Source organism: Mus caroli, unplaced genomic scaffold, assembly GCF_978045245.1.
Source record: "Mus caroli unplaced genomic scaffold, Mus_caroli_1 scaffold_4, whole genome shotgun sequence".
NCBI lineage: Eukaryota > Metazoa > Chordata > Mammalia > Rodentia > Muridae > Mus > Mus caroli.
In genome coordinates, this window is record NW_028227259.1 from 138,771,788 (window position 1) to 138,790,050 (window position 18,263).

Genomic DNA, 18,263 nt, shown 5'->3' on the forward strand with positions numbered 1-18,263 from the left:
TGTATCAAAAAAATAAAAGTCCATGAAAGTAAAAAGAAAATAAAACGAAATGAAATGATTTTATTATATCTTATTTAATGTCACAATTAAATAAGATATAATAAAATGTCTCTCTCCCCGCCTCTCAAACGCCAGCTCCTGTGGTCACTGCGGCCTCTAGCGGCCAGGGGTGGCTACGCGGTGCTCTCTGCGCAGGCGCAGGAAGAGATTCACCACCACCATAACGCACTTCCGCTTTCCTCTCGGCGTTGCCCGGAAACCAGGACCCAGACTTCCTCAAAGAGGCATGGGGCGGGGCCTCGGGTGGCGGGAAGAGCAACCACCGGAATGGAGGTTGAGGAGAGTGGCTGTGGCCCATCCGAGAGTGGGGCGCAGGAGCCCTCGCCTGTCCCCAGCAAGACCGCCGGCCACTACGAGCTGCCGTGGTGAGCCTGCAGCCATAGTAACGCGCGCGTAGACGTGAGGGCGGGCCGAGCTCCAGGAACCCTGGGTTCGACCTGGGTCTAGGGGACAGCGAAGGTGCAGATGTCCCCAGGAGCGCAGATTTCCCCTTTTCTTCTTGAAGCTAGGTTTTCTGTTTTTCTTTCTTTTCTTTTCTTTTTTCTTTTTTCTTTTTTTTTTTTTTTGAGATCGTGTCCTGTGTAACCCAAGCTGGACTCGAACTCACTATGTAGCAAAGGATGACTTTGAACGTTGATCCTGGGGTGACAGGCATGCATTACTTCCGTAAAGCAGTGCTGGGGGGTGGAACACAGAGCCTCGTGCACGCTAAGCAAGCACTGAGGCCCATTCACAGCCCTGGGGTTTACTGTGAAGCCCAAGCTGGTCTTGAAGTTTCTGCAGTTCTCCTGCCTCAGCTTCCCAAATGCCGGAATGGCAGGTGTAAGCCACCAGGCAAAGGTAGAGATTTTTATTTATGGAAATTGAGGAATATGTGTCTCGAAGTTCATCTAAATGATGCTTAAACGTGACTAATAGGCTCTCATGCAGTGCAATGCTAATGGCCTTTATTTATGTTATGTATATGAGTACACTGTAGCTGTCTTCAGACACACCAGAAGAGGGCATCAGAACCCATCATGGATGGTTGTGAGCCACCACTATGGGAATTGAGCTCAAGGCCTTTGGAAGAGCAGGCAGTGCTCGTAACGGCTGAGCCATCTCTCCAGCCCTGGCCTCATATTTTTTTATTTGTTTAAAATCTCATCTTAAAAAACTATTAGCTTGGGCTGGTGAGATGGCTCAGTGGGTTAGAGCACCCAACTGCTCTTCCGAAAGAGTTCAAATCCCAGCAACCACATGATGGCTCACAACCATCCGTAATGAGATCTGGCACCCTCTTCTGGAGTGTCTGAAGACAGCTACAGTGTACTTACATATAATAAATAAATAAATCTTTAAAAAAAAAACAAACTATTAGCTTTAGCCAGGTGGTGGCACACACCTTTGATCCCAGCGCTTGGAAGTCAGAGGCAGGTGAGTCTCTGAGTTGGAGGTCACCAGGACTACACATAGAAACACTGTTTAACAAAACATAACTCTGTGTGTATGTGTGTGTGTGTGTTTCACTTTTGTTACTGTGGGTCTCACTACCCTAAGCTAGCTGCAGACTTTCTATATCGCCGAGAATAACGAATTCTGACCCCACTGTGTCTTTGGCCTCTGGACAGGGTCTGCAGGTGCATTTTGAGCTTTTAGTTTTTGCATGGAACTTGCTGCCAGACCACATGCTAGCATGGAACTACCCCGGGACTAGTTTTTCTTTATCAAAAGTAAGGTTTCTGACAGCAGACCATAGAGAGGTCCCTCGGTTCACTGAACTATTCGGGCTCTCCAGAGCAATGGTTCTCAACTTCCCTAATGTTGTGACCCTTTCATACAGTGCCTCATGTTGGGGTGCCCCCCCACTATAAAATTTTTATTGCGACTTCATAGCTGTAATTCTGCTGCTGTTATGTTATATGATGTCAACATCTAAGTTATTGGTGGTCTTATGCACTCCCCAAGGAAGGGTCAGTCAACAGCCCCGGGCGGGGGTGGGGGTGGGGATGGGGGTCCTCGACCTACAGGTTGAGAATGCTGGCCTGAAGTGTCAAGTATACTAGAAAAGTATGCAAACTGGAAATGTCCCTCAGTGGCAGAACCCTTGCCTGGCATGCTCAGGGCCTAGGGTTTCATCCCCAGCACTCAAAAAAAAAGAAAAGGAAAGGAAAGAAAAGAAAACGCACCATGTATATAATTTAGCATTGTCTGGTAGCCATAGAAATAAGTGAAAAGAAAGTGGGTATCCCCAAGATATAAGATACAATTTGCTAAACGCATGAAACTCAAGAAGAATGAAGACCAAAGTGTGGACACTGTGCACCTTCTTAGAATTGGGAACAAAACACCCAGGGAAGGAGTTACAGAGACAAAGTTCGTAGCTGTGATGAAAGGATGGACCATTTAGAGACTGCCGTATCCAGGGATCCATCCCATAAGCAGCTTCTAAACGCTGACACCATTGCATACACTAGCAAGATTTTGCTGAAAGGACCCAAATATAGCTGTCTCTTGTGAGACGATGCCGGGGCCTAGCAAACACAGGAGTGGATGTTCACAGTCAGCTATTGGATGGATCACAGGGCTCCCAATGGAGAAGCTAGAGAAAGTACCCAAGGAGCTAAAGGGATCTGCAACCCTATTGTTGGAACAACATGATGTACTAACCAGAACCCCGGAGCTCTTGTCTCTAGCTGCATATGTATCGAAAGATGGCCTAGTCGGCCATCAATGGAAAGAGAGGCCCATTGGACTTGCAAACTTTATATGCCCCAATATAGGGGAATGCCAGGGCCAAAAGAATGGGAATGGGTGGGTAGGGAAGTGGGGGGCGCTATGGGGGACTTTTGGGATAGCATTGGAAATGTAATTGAGGAAAATATGTAATAAAAATATTAAAAATCAAAAAAAAAAAAAAAAAAGAAAGTGGGTATCCACTTGGAGTAGCTCACACCTTAGCTACATAGGGAGTCTGAGGCCAGTGGTTAGAGTGCTTGACAGCCCAAGTGTAATCCTGGATCCTACACTTTGGAAGGAGAGAACCGACTCCCAGAGTTGTTCTCTGATCTCCACGCCTGTGCCATGGCACACATAAATAATAAACATGGACGGATATACATGTATACGGATATATACTTAAGGCTGGAGGTGGTGGAGCTCTTGAGTTCAAGGCCAGCCTGCTCTTTATCAGGAGTTCCAGTCTGGCAAGAACTATGTAGAGAAGCCCTGTCTCCAAAAATAGAGAGGGAAAGGAAAGAAAACAGCAGAATATAAAAAAAAGAGCAAAGGAAACTGATGGTCACAGTAAATCTACAACATCTACACAGAGCTGGAAAACGTCCTTTTGGCTTTTAATGTTGCTTGTTCATTTAAAAAGCAGAACTTGGTGGTCAGGAGGCTGAGATAGACAGATCATGAGTTCCAGGCCATCAGGAGATGTGATCCAGTTGATAGGACGCTTGCTGTCAAATGGAAACCCACATTTCCATTGCCAGCCCCCGTGGACTGGGCATAGTGATACACGCATGCCTATCATCCTAGACCTGGAGGTCTAGAGGCTGAAAAATTGGAGTTTAAGGTCATCCTTTGCTACATAGTGAGTTCCAGGCTAGCCTGGGCTACATGAGACCCTGTCTGGACAAATAGATTCTTTATAGGCACAGATGTCTGGTTTTTAAATTTATTTTATATCTGTGGGTGTATTCAGTGCCCTCAAAGATGAGGAGAGGAAATCAGATCCCCTGAAACTGCAGGGTGCTGGGAATTTAACCTAAGTCCTCTGGAAGAGCACCTGTGCTCTCAGGTACTGGCTCTCTCCAACACCAAGGGAACGGCATTTTAATGAAATGACCAAGAGTCTTTTCAAAACTGCTTAAAAACTGCCCACCCAGGCTTCCCGGTCATAGTCCCAAATCACACAGTGAGCCAGCACTGGCTACCTGTCACCACAGACACCCTGAAGATAGCCATTTGGTGTAACAAGTGGGTACACCTGGGTCCATCACAGCCCACCCGCCAGCCCTGCATTGGTGTGCATTGGGGCTGGCTAGACAGAAACCACAGCTTACTCTGGTTCCCTCCGCTGTGTGGAGTGGACAGGCAAAGCCAGGTCATATGAAAAGTTCTATTGATACCTCTTTTCATTTAAAGCCTTTCTTTTTGCACTTCTTTACTGGGGAGGAGGGGGCTCTTGCACCTGCCAGGTCAGAACGCAGTCTCTAGGAGTCTCTTCTCCCCTGTGGGTCCCAAGGATCAAACTCAGGTGGTCAAGCCTGTCAGCAGGCACCCTTACCTCTCACCCATCTTGCTGGCTCCTTTCTTGGTTTTGAGTTTGTTGTTAGTCAGTTGGTTGATTGGTTGGTTTTTGTTGTTGTTGTTTGTTTATTTGAGGTTCCCTTTATGTGTGTGAGTGTTTTGTCTGTGTGTCTATATGGGACAGTGTGTGCATGCAGACATGAAGAGGCCAGGAGAGGGCATTGGATTCCTTGGAATTAGAGTTGTGACCCACTGTGTGGATGCTAGAAGTCGAACCTGGGAGTTCCGCAGTGGCAAGCGCTCTTAACCACTGAGTCATCTCTCAAGCCATTGTTTTTATTGTTTTTTAAAATTTATTGAGAGTGTCTCATTTAGCCTAGACTGGCCTTGTACTTGCTATATACTCAAGGATAGCCTTGAACTTCTGAACTTCCTGTCCCCACCCCCAAGATGCCACTGTGTCTGGCTGATTGCTTTAATTAATTAATTATTAAATAGTTTTATATGCATCGGTAGTTTTGCCTGTGTGTGTGTCTGTGTCTGTGTCTGTGTGAGGGCGTCAGATTCTCTGAACTGGAGTCACAGGCAGTTGTGAGCTTCCATGTAGGTGCTGGGAAGGGATTGAACCCAGGTCCTCTGAAAGAGTAGCCAGTGCTTTCAACCACTGAGCCATCTCTTCGGACCATGAATACTTACTCATTGTGTGGCTGGATGTGCCATACATATAAGGCCCACAGTGTGTGTGGAGGCCATCGGTTTTCTTCCTGTTGTGCCATCTTGGTTTTGGGGTTTGAAGCAAGGCTGACTAGCTCTGCCAAGAGTGCCTTTAAGTGCACTCTTGCTGGCTTAAGGACCATCTTGCTGCTTTCTTACTTTTTTGAAGCAGTTTATGTATGTAGCAGAGGCTGGCCTGGAACTCAGAGTCCTCCTGGCTTAGCCTTTGTGTGTTGGCATCACAGCTCCACCCTGCCAGAATCTGCAGGGTTGCCCCTTCCCGCCCTCTCTTCTGGATTCTGTAGGATAACCATGTCAATGTTTGCTTTCTCCTCAACAGGGTTGAAAAATACAGACCAGTGAAGCTCAACGAAATAGTGGGCAATGAAGACACTGTGAGCAGGCTGGAGGTGAGGGAGCCCGGAGCCCCTTCCGACATCACGTCAGCGGCCCAATGAGCTAGTGGGGACCGTTCCTCGTGGGGTTGACATAGCAATGGGGAAGGTACCGCCCACACTGAGGGTGGGTCTTCCTACCACAATAGAGACCAGATTTGGTTCTCTTCCCTACTCGGGGCCTAATGATGGATGGAGGATAGGACTCAGCTTGTTAGCCTTTGCCAGAGCCTTTATCTGCTAAGCCATCGTCTTGGCCTCTGTTTTTGTTTGTTTATTTGTTTTGGGGGTTTATTTTGCTTGGTTATTCTTTTTTTATTTTATTTTTTATTAGGTATTTTCTTTATTTACATTTCAAATGTTATCCCCTTTCCAAAAACCCCCTATCCCATATCCACCACCACCACCACCACCACATGCACGCGCACTCACCAACCCATCCACTCCCGCTTCCCTGTCCCTGCATCCCCCTACACTGGGGCATCGAGCCTTCACAGGACCAAGGGCCTCTTCTCCCATTGATGTCCCACAAGGCCATCCTCTGCTACATATGTGGCTGGAGCCACGAGTCCCTCCGTGTGTACTCTTTGGTTGGTGGTTTAGTCCCTGGGAGCTCTGAAGGTACTGACTCATTCATATTGTTGTTCCTCCTATGGGACTGCAAACCCCTTCCGCTCCTTGGGTCCTTTCTCTAGCTCCTGCATTGGGGATCCCGTGCTCAGTCCAATGGTTGGCTGAGAACATCCACCTCTGTATTTGTCAGGCACTGGCAGGGCCTCTCAGGAGACAGGGGACATTTTCCTGAACAGAATACCAGTAGCTTATGCTCTAAGATCAAGAATTGACAAATGGGACCTCATAAAATTGCAAAGCTTCTGTAAGGCAAAGGACACAGTCAATAGGACAAAATGGCAACCAACAGATTGGAAAAGATCTTTACCAATCCTACATCAGATAGAGGGCGAATACCCAATATATACAAAGAACTCAAGTAGTTAGACTCCAGAGAACCAAATAACCCTATTAAAAATGGGGTACAGAGCTAAACAGAGACTTCTCAACTGAGGAAACTCTAATGGCTGAGAAGCACCTAAAGAAATGTTCAACATCCTTAGTCATCAGGGAAATGTAAATCAAAACAGCCCTGAGATTCCACCTCACACCAGTCAGAATGGCTAAGATCAAAAACAGGTGACAATAAACGCTGGCAAGGATGTGGAGAAAGAGGAACACTCCTCCATTGCTGGTAGGACTGCAAGCTAGTACAACCACTCTGGAAATCAGTTTAGCGGTTCCTCAGAAAATTGGACATAGTTCTACCTGAGGACTCACTAATACCACTCCTGGGCATATACCCAGATGATGCTCCAACATGTAATTAAGGACACATGCTCCACTATGTTCATAGCAGCCTTATTTATAGTAACCAGAAGCTGGAAAGAACCCAGATATCCCTTAACAGAGGAATGGATACAGAAAATTGGGTACATTTACACAATGGAGTACTACTTAGCTATTAAAAACAATGAATTCATGAAATTCTTTTTTTTTTTTTTTGGTTTTTTCGAGACAGGGTTTCTCTGTATAGCCCTGGCTGTCCTGGAACTCACTTTGTAGACCAGGCTGGCCTTGAACTCAGAAATCCGCCTGCCTCTGCCTTCCGAGTGCTGGGATTAAAGGCGTGCGCCACCACGCCCGGCGAATTCATGAAATTCTTAGGCATATGTATAGAACTAGAAAATAACATCCTGAGTGAGGTAACCCAATCACAAAAGGACACACAAGATATGCACTCACTGATAAGTGGGTGGTATTAGCCCAAAAGCTCAGAATACCCAAGATACAATTCACAGACCACATGAAGCTCAAGAAGGAAGATCAAAGTGTGGATACTTCGGTCCTTCTTAGAAGGGGGAACAAAATACCCATGAGAGGAGATACAGAGATAAAGTGTGGAGCAGAGACTGAAGGAAAGGCCATCCAGAGACTGGGGATCCATCCCATATACAGTCACCAAACCCATACACTACTGTGGGTGCCAAAAGTGCTTGTTTGGGGTTTTTCTTGTTTTTTGAGACAGAATCTCACTAGGTAGTCCTGGCTGGCCCAGAACTTGGTATGTAGACTAGGCTGGCTTCTAGCTCACAAAGATCTGCCTGCCTCTGCTTCCCAAGTGCTGGGATTAAATGTGTGTGCCACCACACCCCAGCTATTGGTTTTTGAGACAGGATTTTGGTATATAGCCTAAACTGGCCTTGACTCCCTGATCCCCATGGCCCAGCCTCCAGTGTGCTGAGAGTGGAGTCAGGCACCACCACACCTAACTTAATGAACCTCTCTCCCTCAGGTCTTTGCAAGAGAAGGCAATGTGCCCAATATCATCATTGCTGTGAGTACTCAGGACTGGCCCTGTCTGTGGGCATCTTGTCGGGCCATGGCCACTCCCTGCCTGGGGAAGCCACAGGTCCCTGGCTGGGTTGCCAACAGTCGGGAGTTGTGGGAGCAGTGGGACCTATGTGGGGCTCCTTTTTTAATTAATTCACTTTATGTGTATGGATGGTTTGCCTGCTGCATTTGTGTTTGTGTACCATGTGCATGCCTGGTGCCAGGGGAGGGCGGTGGATCCCCTGGAACTGAGATTACAGCTGGTTTTGGGCACTGGGGATGGAACCAGGTCCTCTGGACAAGCAGCCAGTGAGTGATTGCTCCTTACTGCTGAGCTCTCTCACCGGTCCTTGGCGCCTTCCTGGCTGAAGCGCTGAGGGAGCTTTTATCCACAGGGTCCCCCAGGAACTGGCAAGACAACCAGCATCCTCTGCTTGGCACGAGCGTTGCTGGGCCCCGCCCTGAAGGACGCAGTCCTGGAACTCAATGCCTCAAATGACAGGTAGAGTGTGTGGGGGGTGATGGGGGGGCAGCACCTCCTGCTGGCTTCACACTTAACTGGAATCTTGCCCAGGTATCTGAGGAGCACCTGAAGGGTTCCTTGTTTTGATGAAAATGTTCAAAGATGACTCTCTTTTTAAGGGTGTGTTTTTCTTGCTGCATATTTATTGGGGGAGGGGCATATGCCTGTAGAGCTCAGAGAACAGCCTGCTGGGAGCAGGTTCTCTCCACCGAGTGGGTCCTGAGGATTGCACTCAGTTGTGGAGGTCAACGGCAAGTGCCTTTACCCATCGAGTCACCTCCCTGACACTGATGGGGGTGGGGGGTGCGCGTGCATGTGTGTGGGGGCGTGTGGGCATGCGTGCATGTGGACAGGTCAGCTCAATCATGTGGAATCAGTTTCTTCTACCTTCATTCGGGTTCTGGGGGTTGAACTCAGGTTGTCAGTCTTGCACGGTCTGCTGGCAGGTGCATTTACCCACAGCCCTGAAACCACTTTTAAGTGTTCCCTTCAGTCGTGCTAATATGTTTGTGTTATTTTGCAACAGTTTTCTGACCTTGCAAAACTGAAACTGCCCTCGAGTTCTCACTCCCCATTTCCCTTCTGCAGCCCTGGCCACAGCCCACCTTCTGGTCTGTGTATTTGACTGCTAGCTCATGTTCTCAGGTTAAAATTAGCCCCTGTAGCCACTTAAGGCCACCAGGAGGATTTGCAAGCCCCTTGTGAACTGGGAGTAGTGTGTGGGAAATCCCAGCACTGGAGAGGCTGAGGTAGGTCGGTTCTGAGTTCCAGGTCTTCTCAGCCACCATATGAAGATCCTCTCAAAAAATAAAATACAGGGCTGAAGAGATTGCTTAGCAGTTAAGAACATGCTGCTATGCTGGGCAGTGGTGGTCTGTGCCTTTAATCCCAGCACTCGGGAGGCAGAGGCAGGCAGATCTCTGAGTCAAGGCCAGCCTGGTCTACAGAGTGAGTTCCAGGACAGCCGGGGCTACACAGAGAAACCCTGTGTGGGGGTGGGAGGAGGGAGGATGAAAGAAAGGACATGATGGATGCTCTTGCAAAGACGCAGAATTCCCTTCCTGCGCCTAATCACCGTGTACTTAGCTCAGGACTGCTTGGAGCTCCGGCTCCAGGCACCCCCTTCCGGCCTCTACAGGCACCCCACCCCCTGCGCATGCTGCGCATCTACAAAGACATTATTAAAAAGTAAACTGGGGGGCTGGTGAGATGGCTCAGTGGGTAAGAGCACCCGACTGCTCTTCCGAAGGTCCAGAGTTCAAATCCCAGCAACCACATGGTGGCTCACAACCACCCGAAATGAGATCTGATGCCTTCTTCTGGTGTGTCTGAAGACAGCTACAGTGTACTTACATATAGTAAATAAATATTTAAAAAAAAAAAAAAGTAAACTGGGCCACTGAGATTGCCTCAGTGGATCAACACCCTCACTGCAAACCTCAGAGCCCATAGAACTCAGAAGGGAAAGTGAGAACTGGGTCTTGAAAGTTGTCTCTGACCCCTCCCCCATAGGAGTCCCTCCCTCATGATAATAAAACGTTCCTTGGTTTCTGATCCTATGCATTCTTCTGTTTCAGGGGCATCGATGTGGTGAGGAATAAAATCAAAATGTTCGCCCAGCAGAAAGTCACCCTTCCCAAGGGCCGGCACAAGATCATCATTCTAGATGAAGCAGACAGGTATGGGCTGGAGATGGTTTCCCCAAGTGGACCAGGCTGGCCTCACTCACATTTCCAGTCCTCCATCCCAGAACAGGCAGGGATGATGGGGCCATCATGCCCCCAGACCTGGCACCAACCTCCCTCTTACACTTGCCTCAGCATGACAGACGGTGCCCAGCAGGCCCTCAGGAGAACCATGGAAATCTACTCCAAGACGACCCGATTCGCTTTGGCGTGTAATGCTTCAGACAAAATCATAGGTGAGCGGGCAGCCTGGGCAGCTGCGCCCACCTGGTACGGCTCCCTTTTCTTTTTCTTTTTTGTTTCTTTTTTTCTTTTTCGAGACAGGGTTTTTCAGTATAGTCCTGGCTGTCCTGGAATTCACTCTGTAGACCAGGCTGGCCTCAAACTCAGAAATCTGCCTGCCTCTGCCTCCCAAGTGCTGGGATTAAAGGTGTGCGCCACCACCGCCCGGCTTTTGTTTCTTTTTTAATATTTATTATATGTAAGTACACTGTAACTGTCTTCAGACACTCCAGAAGAGGGCATCAGATTTCGTTATGGATGGTTGTGAACCACCATGTGGTTGCTGGGATTTGAACTCAGGACCTTTGGAAGAGCAGTCAGCACTCTTAACCACTGAGCCATCTCTCCAGCCCCAAAGCTCCCTTTTCATGTACTTACTTTTCTCATTTGTTTTCAGGTTTAATTGTGTCTGTCTGCTGTCTGAATATGCATGCCCTGGAATTAGGGTACAGGCAGTTGTGAGCCACTTGATACGGGTGTCCTTCACTCTGTGTGTGTGTGTGTGTGTGTGTGTGTGTGTGTGTGTGTGTGTAAGCCTGCTGCAGTGTGTGTAAAGGTCAGAGGACAATTTTAAGAATTCTGTTCTCAAGATGGGCGTGGTGGCGCATGCCTTTAATCCCAGCACTTGGGAGGCAGAGGCAGGTGGATTTCTGAGTTCGAGGCCAGCTTTGTTTACAGAGTGAGTTCCAAGACAGCCAGAACTATACAGAGAAACCCTGTCTCAAAAAAACAAAAAAAAAAAAAAAAAAAAAAAGAATTCTGTTCTCACCTACCAGGAATTGAACTTGAGCAGTGCCTTGACCTACCTAGCCATTTTGCTGGCCCTACTTTTATCTTTTATGGTACTGCAGATGCAACCCAGGGATTTTATGCATGTGCCCTACTAACTGTGGCCTGTGTGCTTTTTTATTTTGAGACTTGGTCTTCCTAACTTGCCCAGGCTGGTGTTGAATTTGCCCTATACCCCAGGAATGCCTTGAATCTGCAGTCCTCCTGCCTCAGCATCCTGAGTAGACGGGATGACGGGACTGTGCCACACAGCTTGTCTTGAACGTGCTCTAGTTGTTTTGTACGCTGTGACCCTTGGCATCGATGGACTCTACATTGGGCTTTGCCAGGCATAGCCAGGCCTCCACCTCACCACAGTGTCTTCCCGTAGTGCCTTTGGCCTGCAGCCCAGCTGCTGCCCATGCACTGGCCTCTCTGCCAGACAGGTATCCTGGCCCGCTGTGCTGTGTGTTATCTCTGTCTCATTCCTGTCCTGCTGATGCCCGGCACTGGGGGCTTTTCTGTCGCACTTCCCTCTCCGCACCCCCACACAAGCGTGTTTCCACATGCCTTTTCCTGCCAGCTCATGGCTGCCCAGATAGGTGGAAGGCTTAGTGTTTACAAGTGTCATCCATCCTGTCCCACCTGCCCCCCCCCCATGTAAAACTTACATTGTATGTGTGTGCTAGAAGTCAGTTATCATCTATGTGGATCTTAAAATTGAACTCAGGCTGTCTGTCAGTCTTGGTGGCAAGCATCTGTTTCCACTGAGCCATCTTGCTAGCTGCCTGCCCCCACCCCCATCCTGTTTTCTTGTTGGTGTTGGTGGTGTCCGTGGTGATTTTTGAGTCAGAGTCTCAAGCAGCACAGGTTGACCTTGTACTGACTTTGTACCTGAGGCTGACCTTGAACTCACGATCCTTCTGTCTCTACCTCCATCTGTAATCGCAAGTGCTGGGATTACAGGCTGGCACCTTGTGGAGCTTTAAAGAGCTTGTTGGAGTTCCATTGCCTTCTACCCTGACCAACTGCCATCTTCCCCAAGGGCCCACCCATTCTACACTGTGATTCCAGCCATTCCAGAGGTCCTAACTTCGTGTGTGTGTGTGTGTGTGTGTGTGTGTGTGTGTGTGTAGGTGTCTGTGTTAGGCCCACTTACCCTCCAGAAACAGGACCTGACCTGCTTCTTTTAAGCAGTTAGAGGCAGGCATTTATTGGGGCATGGGAACAGACACATCAGCACGCACACCTAGAAAAAGCCCCTCTGCAGAGAACAGAGAGCTGGAAATACAGCCTCTCTGCCTCTTATCTGATAGTCTGACGCCTGGCTCAGCTGTGAGCCCTCACTCTGCCGTCTCTGTCCAGAGCCCATCCAGTCCCGCTGTGCAGTGCTCCGCTACACCAAGCTCACTGACGCTCAGGTCCTCACCAGGCTCATGAATGTCATCGAGAAGGAAAAGGTGCCATACACAGATGACGGCCTGGAAGCCATTATCTTCACAGCCCAGGGAGACATGCGCCAGGTTGGAGGGTGACTGCTGCTATCTGTCTTAGGCAGGGTTTCTATTGCTGCAGTGAAACACCATGACCAAAAAGCAAGCTGGGGAGGAAAGGGTTTATTCAGCTTCCACTTCCACAATGCTGCTCATCACCAAAGGAAGTCAGGACTGGAACTCGAGCAGGGCAGGACTTGGAAGCAAGAGCTGATGCAGAGGCCATGGAGAGGGCTGCTTACTGCCTGCTCCCCTCCATTGCTCAGCCTGCTTTCTTATAGCACCCAGGATGGCAGGACTCACAGTGGGCTGCCTGCTACCCATCAATCACTAATCAAGAAATTGCCCTATAGCTGGATCCTTTTTTGGTTTGGTTTGGTTTGTTTTTTAGTTTTTTGGTTTTTCAAGACAGGGTTTCTCTGTATAGCCCTGGCTGTCCTGGAACTCACTCGGTAGACCAGGCTGGCCTCGAACTCAGAAATCCATCTGCTTCTGCCTCCCAAGTGCTGGGATTAAAGGCATGCGCCACCAGTGCCCAGCTCCTATAGCTGGATCTTTTTTTTTTTTTTTTTTTCATAGCAGCCTTATTTATTTATTTATTTATTTATTTATTTTTTAATTTTTTTTAATTTTTAATATTTTTTATTACATATTTTCCTCAATTACATTTCCAATGCTATCCCAAAAGTCCCCCATAGCACCCCCCACTTCCCTACCCACCCATTCCCATTCTTTTGGCCCTGGCATTCCCCTATATTGGGGCATATAAAGTTTGCAAGTCCAATGGGCCTCTCTTTCCATTGATGGCCGACTAGGCCATCTTTCGATACCTATAGCTGGATCTTATGGAGGCATTTTCCAATTGAAGTTCCCTCCTTTCAGATAACTCTAGTTTGTGTCTCAAGTTGACATGAGACTAGACACATTGCTCTTACAAGTTGAAGTTTGGGAACGAGTGTTATGCCAAGTTTGGCTAAAATGCAGATTGAGGACTCAGTATCCTGTGGGGTGAGCTGCTGGCGGGTGGGGGTCGGGTCTCTGAGAGGCAGGGCAGGAAAAGACTTCATAGTCGCCCTGATGTATCTCTTGTCTCTGTCCAGGCACTGAACAACCTGCAGTCCACCTTCTCCGGATTTGGCTATATCAACAGTGAGAATGTATTCAAGGTACCAGGGTGGGGAGAGGGCTAGCCTGCAGCAGAATGAACCTGCACCAACGTTGGGTGGATGTAGGACCCCGGCATGGTAGTCCACGCCTGTGATCCCAGCATCACTTTCAGAGTAAAACCTGTCTCAGGAAGGAAGGCAAGGCCTGATTTATTAGAGTCCTTGCCTGGGTTCCAGACCCAGCACCACATAAACTAGGCATCCCACGCCTATCATACAAGCAGTCGGGAGGCTAAGGCAAGGGGACTGTGAGACACTGTCTTGTGCCCAAAGAAAGGCGGCGGGCACTCATGGCTGGGTGAGATGGGCTCCTGGCAGAGTTGGGTGCTTGCTTCGTTTGTTTTTCCACCCCAGCTTTGTCCCTTGTACCCAGGAGACCAGTGGGAGGGTCCTGGGAAGGACCCAGGTGGAGGTAGTGGAAGATAGGTGGGTCCTGGCTAGCCAGTGTGTTTCCTGATCCCTCACTTCCCTGCAGAGATGGTCTTACCCTTACCTGTGCTGCAGCCTGGGCTCTGGTGGCTTGTCTGAAGTCGTTTGCCTCCCGAGCCATCTCTCCAATCTTCTTCCTTTGATTCTTTTATTTTTGAGCCTGTCTGTAGCCCAGACTCTGTCCTCAGGCTGGCCTCGAACTTCTGTTCCTCCTGCCTCCATCTTCCTCATGCTGGGATCACAAACGTGTGCCACCATCCCTGCCTGGCTCATTCACTTATCTTAGAGGCAGGTCTCAATATGTGGCCCAGGCTGGCCTTGAATTTGAGGTCCTCCTGTGCCAACATGCCCAACACCATGCCTCTAATGCCACCCAAGTAGAGAGTCTTTCTGGGCCGTTGGCTGCTTTGTAGTTCGTTCATCTTGGATATGAGGACTCTAACTGTGTTGGGAGCTGTCCTTTGGGGGATGTCCTTGGTGGTGATAAGACTGTTCCCAAATTCCAGTTGCTGGAGACTTGGTGAAAACTAGTCTGGGGCCTCAAGATGGTGTCTCCTAATTGTTTGCTCAGGTCTGCGACGAGCCCCACCCCCTGCTGGTGAAGGAGATGATCCAGCACTGCGTGGACGCCAACATTGACGAGGCCTATAAGGTGGGTCTCCTCCTGCTGCCCTCGTCGCCATGGTGCCCTGTATCTCTTCAGCCAGGTGGAAGGGCCCACAGTGGCTCCAGGACTCTGTGTCACTCCCCTAACAGTAAAATCACTGTGAGCTTTGGGTAGACTGGCTTGGCTTTCTCATCACTCAGCCAGAACCAGGCAGAAGCAGCTCCACAGAGGCTGGCTTTATTGGGACCAGTGTGGCAGGAAGGCCTGATGAGCTCATGGTGGTGGGAGAGCTCATGGCGGGGGGAGCGTGTGGCTTTGCTTTTTTTTAAGTATGCGTGAGTATTTTGCCTTCATGTAGCCTGCTCACCATGTGTGTGTATGGCACCCTTGGAATTCAAAAGAGGGCATCTGGTCCCCAAGACTGGAGTTGGAATTATGAGCTGTCATGTGGGTGCTAGGAATTAAACCAGGGTCCCGAAAGAGCAGCCAGTACTCTTAAGCACTGAGCTATCTCCCCAGCCCCCATGAGCTGCCTCACATCTTGATGGATCAGGAATCCTATACATGCTGCCTAGCTATAGAGGCTCCACCCCCTAAATGCCCAACCTCCCAGAACAGCGCCACCAGCAGGGTACTGAGTGGTATTTCACACTCAATCCGTGAAACTGATTCCTAGAGAGAGGCTGATTCCTTGCCTCAAGCCACACTGCAGAGGTAGACCTGGAAGTCAGCATTGTGACCTACTGGAGTTACATCCTCTACCAGAGATTCCCAGCCTGAGACAGAAAGAGCAGCCATCACCTCCAGTGATGTCACATTGTCCTGAGTTGGGGAACATGTCATATCCTGCTCTGTCTTCCTGAGAATCATGTTGAGGGCCAACCAGGAACCTAGCAGTTAATCTGTTATCTGGAAGAGGAGAGGTCAGGAAGGGTTGTGTGGCTGAAGGCCTGGTTCTCTGAGCATGTGCCAGTGAGTATGGGTGACTTCAAATCTCTAGGTGTGAGGGATATGATTGGAGACACTGTAACGGATCCCGCGTGTCCCACTCTCAGTCAACTAGGGAGACTGACCAGGGTCAGGGCAGGGTTGGACTTAATGAGAAACTGGAGTACCAGGCACTGGAGTACTGGAGGCTGAGGTTAAGCCCTAGACTGGATACTGAAGACAGAACACAGCTAACCCTAATCCCTGTCTAACCCTAACACTGCTAGAATCTATCCCAAGGTGCCAAGGCTCAAAGAATTGTCTCTAGACACAGCCCCAGGCTAGGGAAAGTTGACAGGGAGGGATGGAGGGAGGGAGGGAGGGAGGGAGGCAAAGGACTAATGGAAAAGTGAGCTAAATTACCTGCTGGGATCAGAGTGCTGGGTGAACCAAGGTAGCCATGGGGCCCACTTAGACCTCTAAAGGTTCAGGTGATCCTCAAAGCCTCATGGGTCACCTGAGCCAAACCGTTACCCTCGGGGTGACAGGCTAGGCCCACCATAGTCCCCCTCCGTCTCTGTCTGTGAAGCTCACAGTGTTCAGGGCCTGCTGGGTCTTCTGTCTAGATTCTTGCTCACCTGTGGCACCTGGGCTACTCACCAGAAGATGTCATCGGCAACATTTTCCGAGTCTGCAAAACCTTCCCGATGGCTGAATACTTGAAACTGGAGTTCATCAAGGTCAGTTAGAGCTCAGGAGTACTTTGTGCCTTTTGACTCTGCTGACTTCTTCATCTGTGGTGGTGGCTTTTATAGTTGAGGTCTCATGGTATGGCCTAAGCTGGGCTTAAGGGTATGTGCCAGCACGCTGGCTTGCGCTGGCTTCCTTACTGCACAGTGCCTTCCAGATCTGCTGTGACGTGTGCCTGTGCTCTGGCCCTTATCACTGAGCAGTATTCCGTGCGGCTGTCACCACCACTTGCTCTCTGGGAAGGCCGTTGGGGTTTCTGTGGCTAAGGCCACTGTACACGGGCCACCACGCCTCCCAGCCAAGGTCTTGTTCTACTCGGGTGGGTTCCCAGGCACAAGACCACCGACTCGGGCAAGTGTATGCCGAACTTTTTAAGACTTGAACTGGGGCTGGCCAAGTTGGGAGAATGCGTGTCTTGAATGTGCGGAGCCCTGGGGTTGGTCTCAGCACGGCCTATGAAGAGTGCTGCTGGGCGTGGTGTGCACCTTGAGTGCTACATAGTGAGACCTTATTTCAGAACAGCAACAGCAGAAATAACCGGGTGTCCTTAACCCAGTTCAACACCCTGGAGGTGGAGACAGGAGAATCAAGAGCTCAAGGCTACGCTCCAGTACATAGGGAGTTTGAAAGCAGTCTGGACTCTGAGACCCTAACAGACAGGGCCTTAGCTCAGTGTTGGAAGCTCCAGGTTTGCTCCGCAAGCTTGGAACTTTTACAACATGAGCCAAACTTGAGTGAAGCCAGATCCCGCCTGTCACCCTGCATTTTGAGGTCCTCATATCTGCTTTGAACCAGCCACTAGTTAAGCTGGTTAGGAACAACTAGTCGCGCTTACCCACCTGCTGCTCTCGGCTTGTCTTTCAGGAGATTGGATACACTCACATGAAAGTGGCGGAAGGAGTGAACTCCCTGCTGCAGATGGCTGGGCTCCTGGCCAGGCTGTGTCAGAAGACCATGGCTCCAGTGGCCAGCTGACTTGAGACGGCCTCCACTGATGGAACTAGGAGAGTCTTTGTTGTGGGAGCTGTGCCTCAGCCTTTGCTAGAACATGCTCACTTTGTTTTTCTTCTGTGAAAATAGTCTCTTGTAGCCCAGGCTAGCCTTGAACTCCTGATCCTGCTGAGTGTTGGGGTTGGAGGTGTGTGTCACATGTACTTTCTGCGGTACTACAGGTGCATGTCAAAAGAGCGCTCTGCCAGCTGGGCTACAGCGAGAGACTGAGCTCTGGCAGAGTTCCACACCTCTGCTCTTCCTGTGCGAATTCCGCCTCAGGCCCTGGACATGGGCATGGTGGGAAAGCTCTGACCTCCTCAGTCTTGTAGCTGATAAAGCCTTTGGATGTTCGTCTTGCTATGCTTAATTGCTTGCGACCTTGGGGAAAACCAGCGTCTTTCTCCTGCCTGTTGAACCCCAATATTAGAAAGGGTACCCCGGGGCCAGTGAGACTGCAGCAGGTAAAAGTGTTGGCCACACACCCAGCCTCCTGAGTTCCACCCCCTACAAAAAGGTGGAAGAGAACTGACTCCACAAACATTCTCTGGGGAGCTGGGGTAGTGTAGCACGCCTTTCATCCCAGCAATTGGGAGGCAGAGGCAGGTGATGTCTGAGTTCAAGGCCTACATAGAGGCACCCTGTCTCAAAACAAAAAGTACAGTCTTCTGGGTCCTGTACACATGTACAGATAATAAGTAAAATTATAAAAATCTTTAAAATTTAAAGAAATGAAGCCAGGCACAGTAGCATACACCATAATTTTTTTTTAAACATGATTTGTTTATGAGTGATTTTGTTGTTGTTGTTTTTATTTTATTTGTGGGTGTTTTGCCTGCATGTACACCTGCTC

At 49.3% G+C, this 18,263-nt stretch overlaps 1 protein-coding gene across 1 annotated transcript; it reads left to right on the top strand.

The window, feature by feature from the left end:
• The first annotated feature begins 260 nt into the window (after positions 1-260).
• Rfc2 (replication factor C subunit 2) lies at positions 261-18,176 on the top strand. The gene is made up of 11 exons (XM_021162682.2): positions 261-425; positions 5,351-5,420; positions 7,753-7,794; positions 8,186-8,292; positions 9,891-9,992; positions 10,134-10,234; positions 12,414-12,571; positions 13,642-13,707; positions 14,708-14,788; positions 16,297-16,410; positions 17,285-18,176. Exons 1-11 carry the CDS (start codon positions 328-330, stop codon positions 17,393-17,395), a joined length of 1,050 nt encoding a protein of 349 aa, XP_021018341.1. The 5' UTR covers positions 261-327; the 3' UTR covers positions 17,396-18,176.
• Positions 18,177-18,263: the final 87 nt, after the last annotated feature.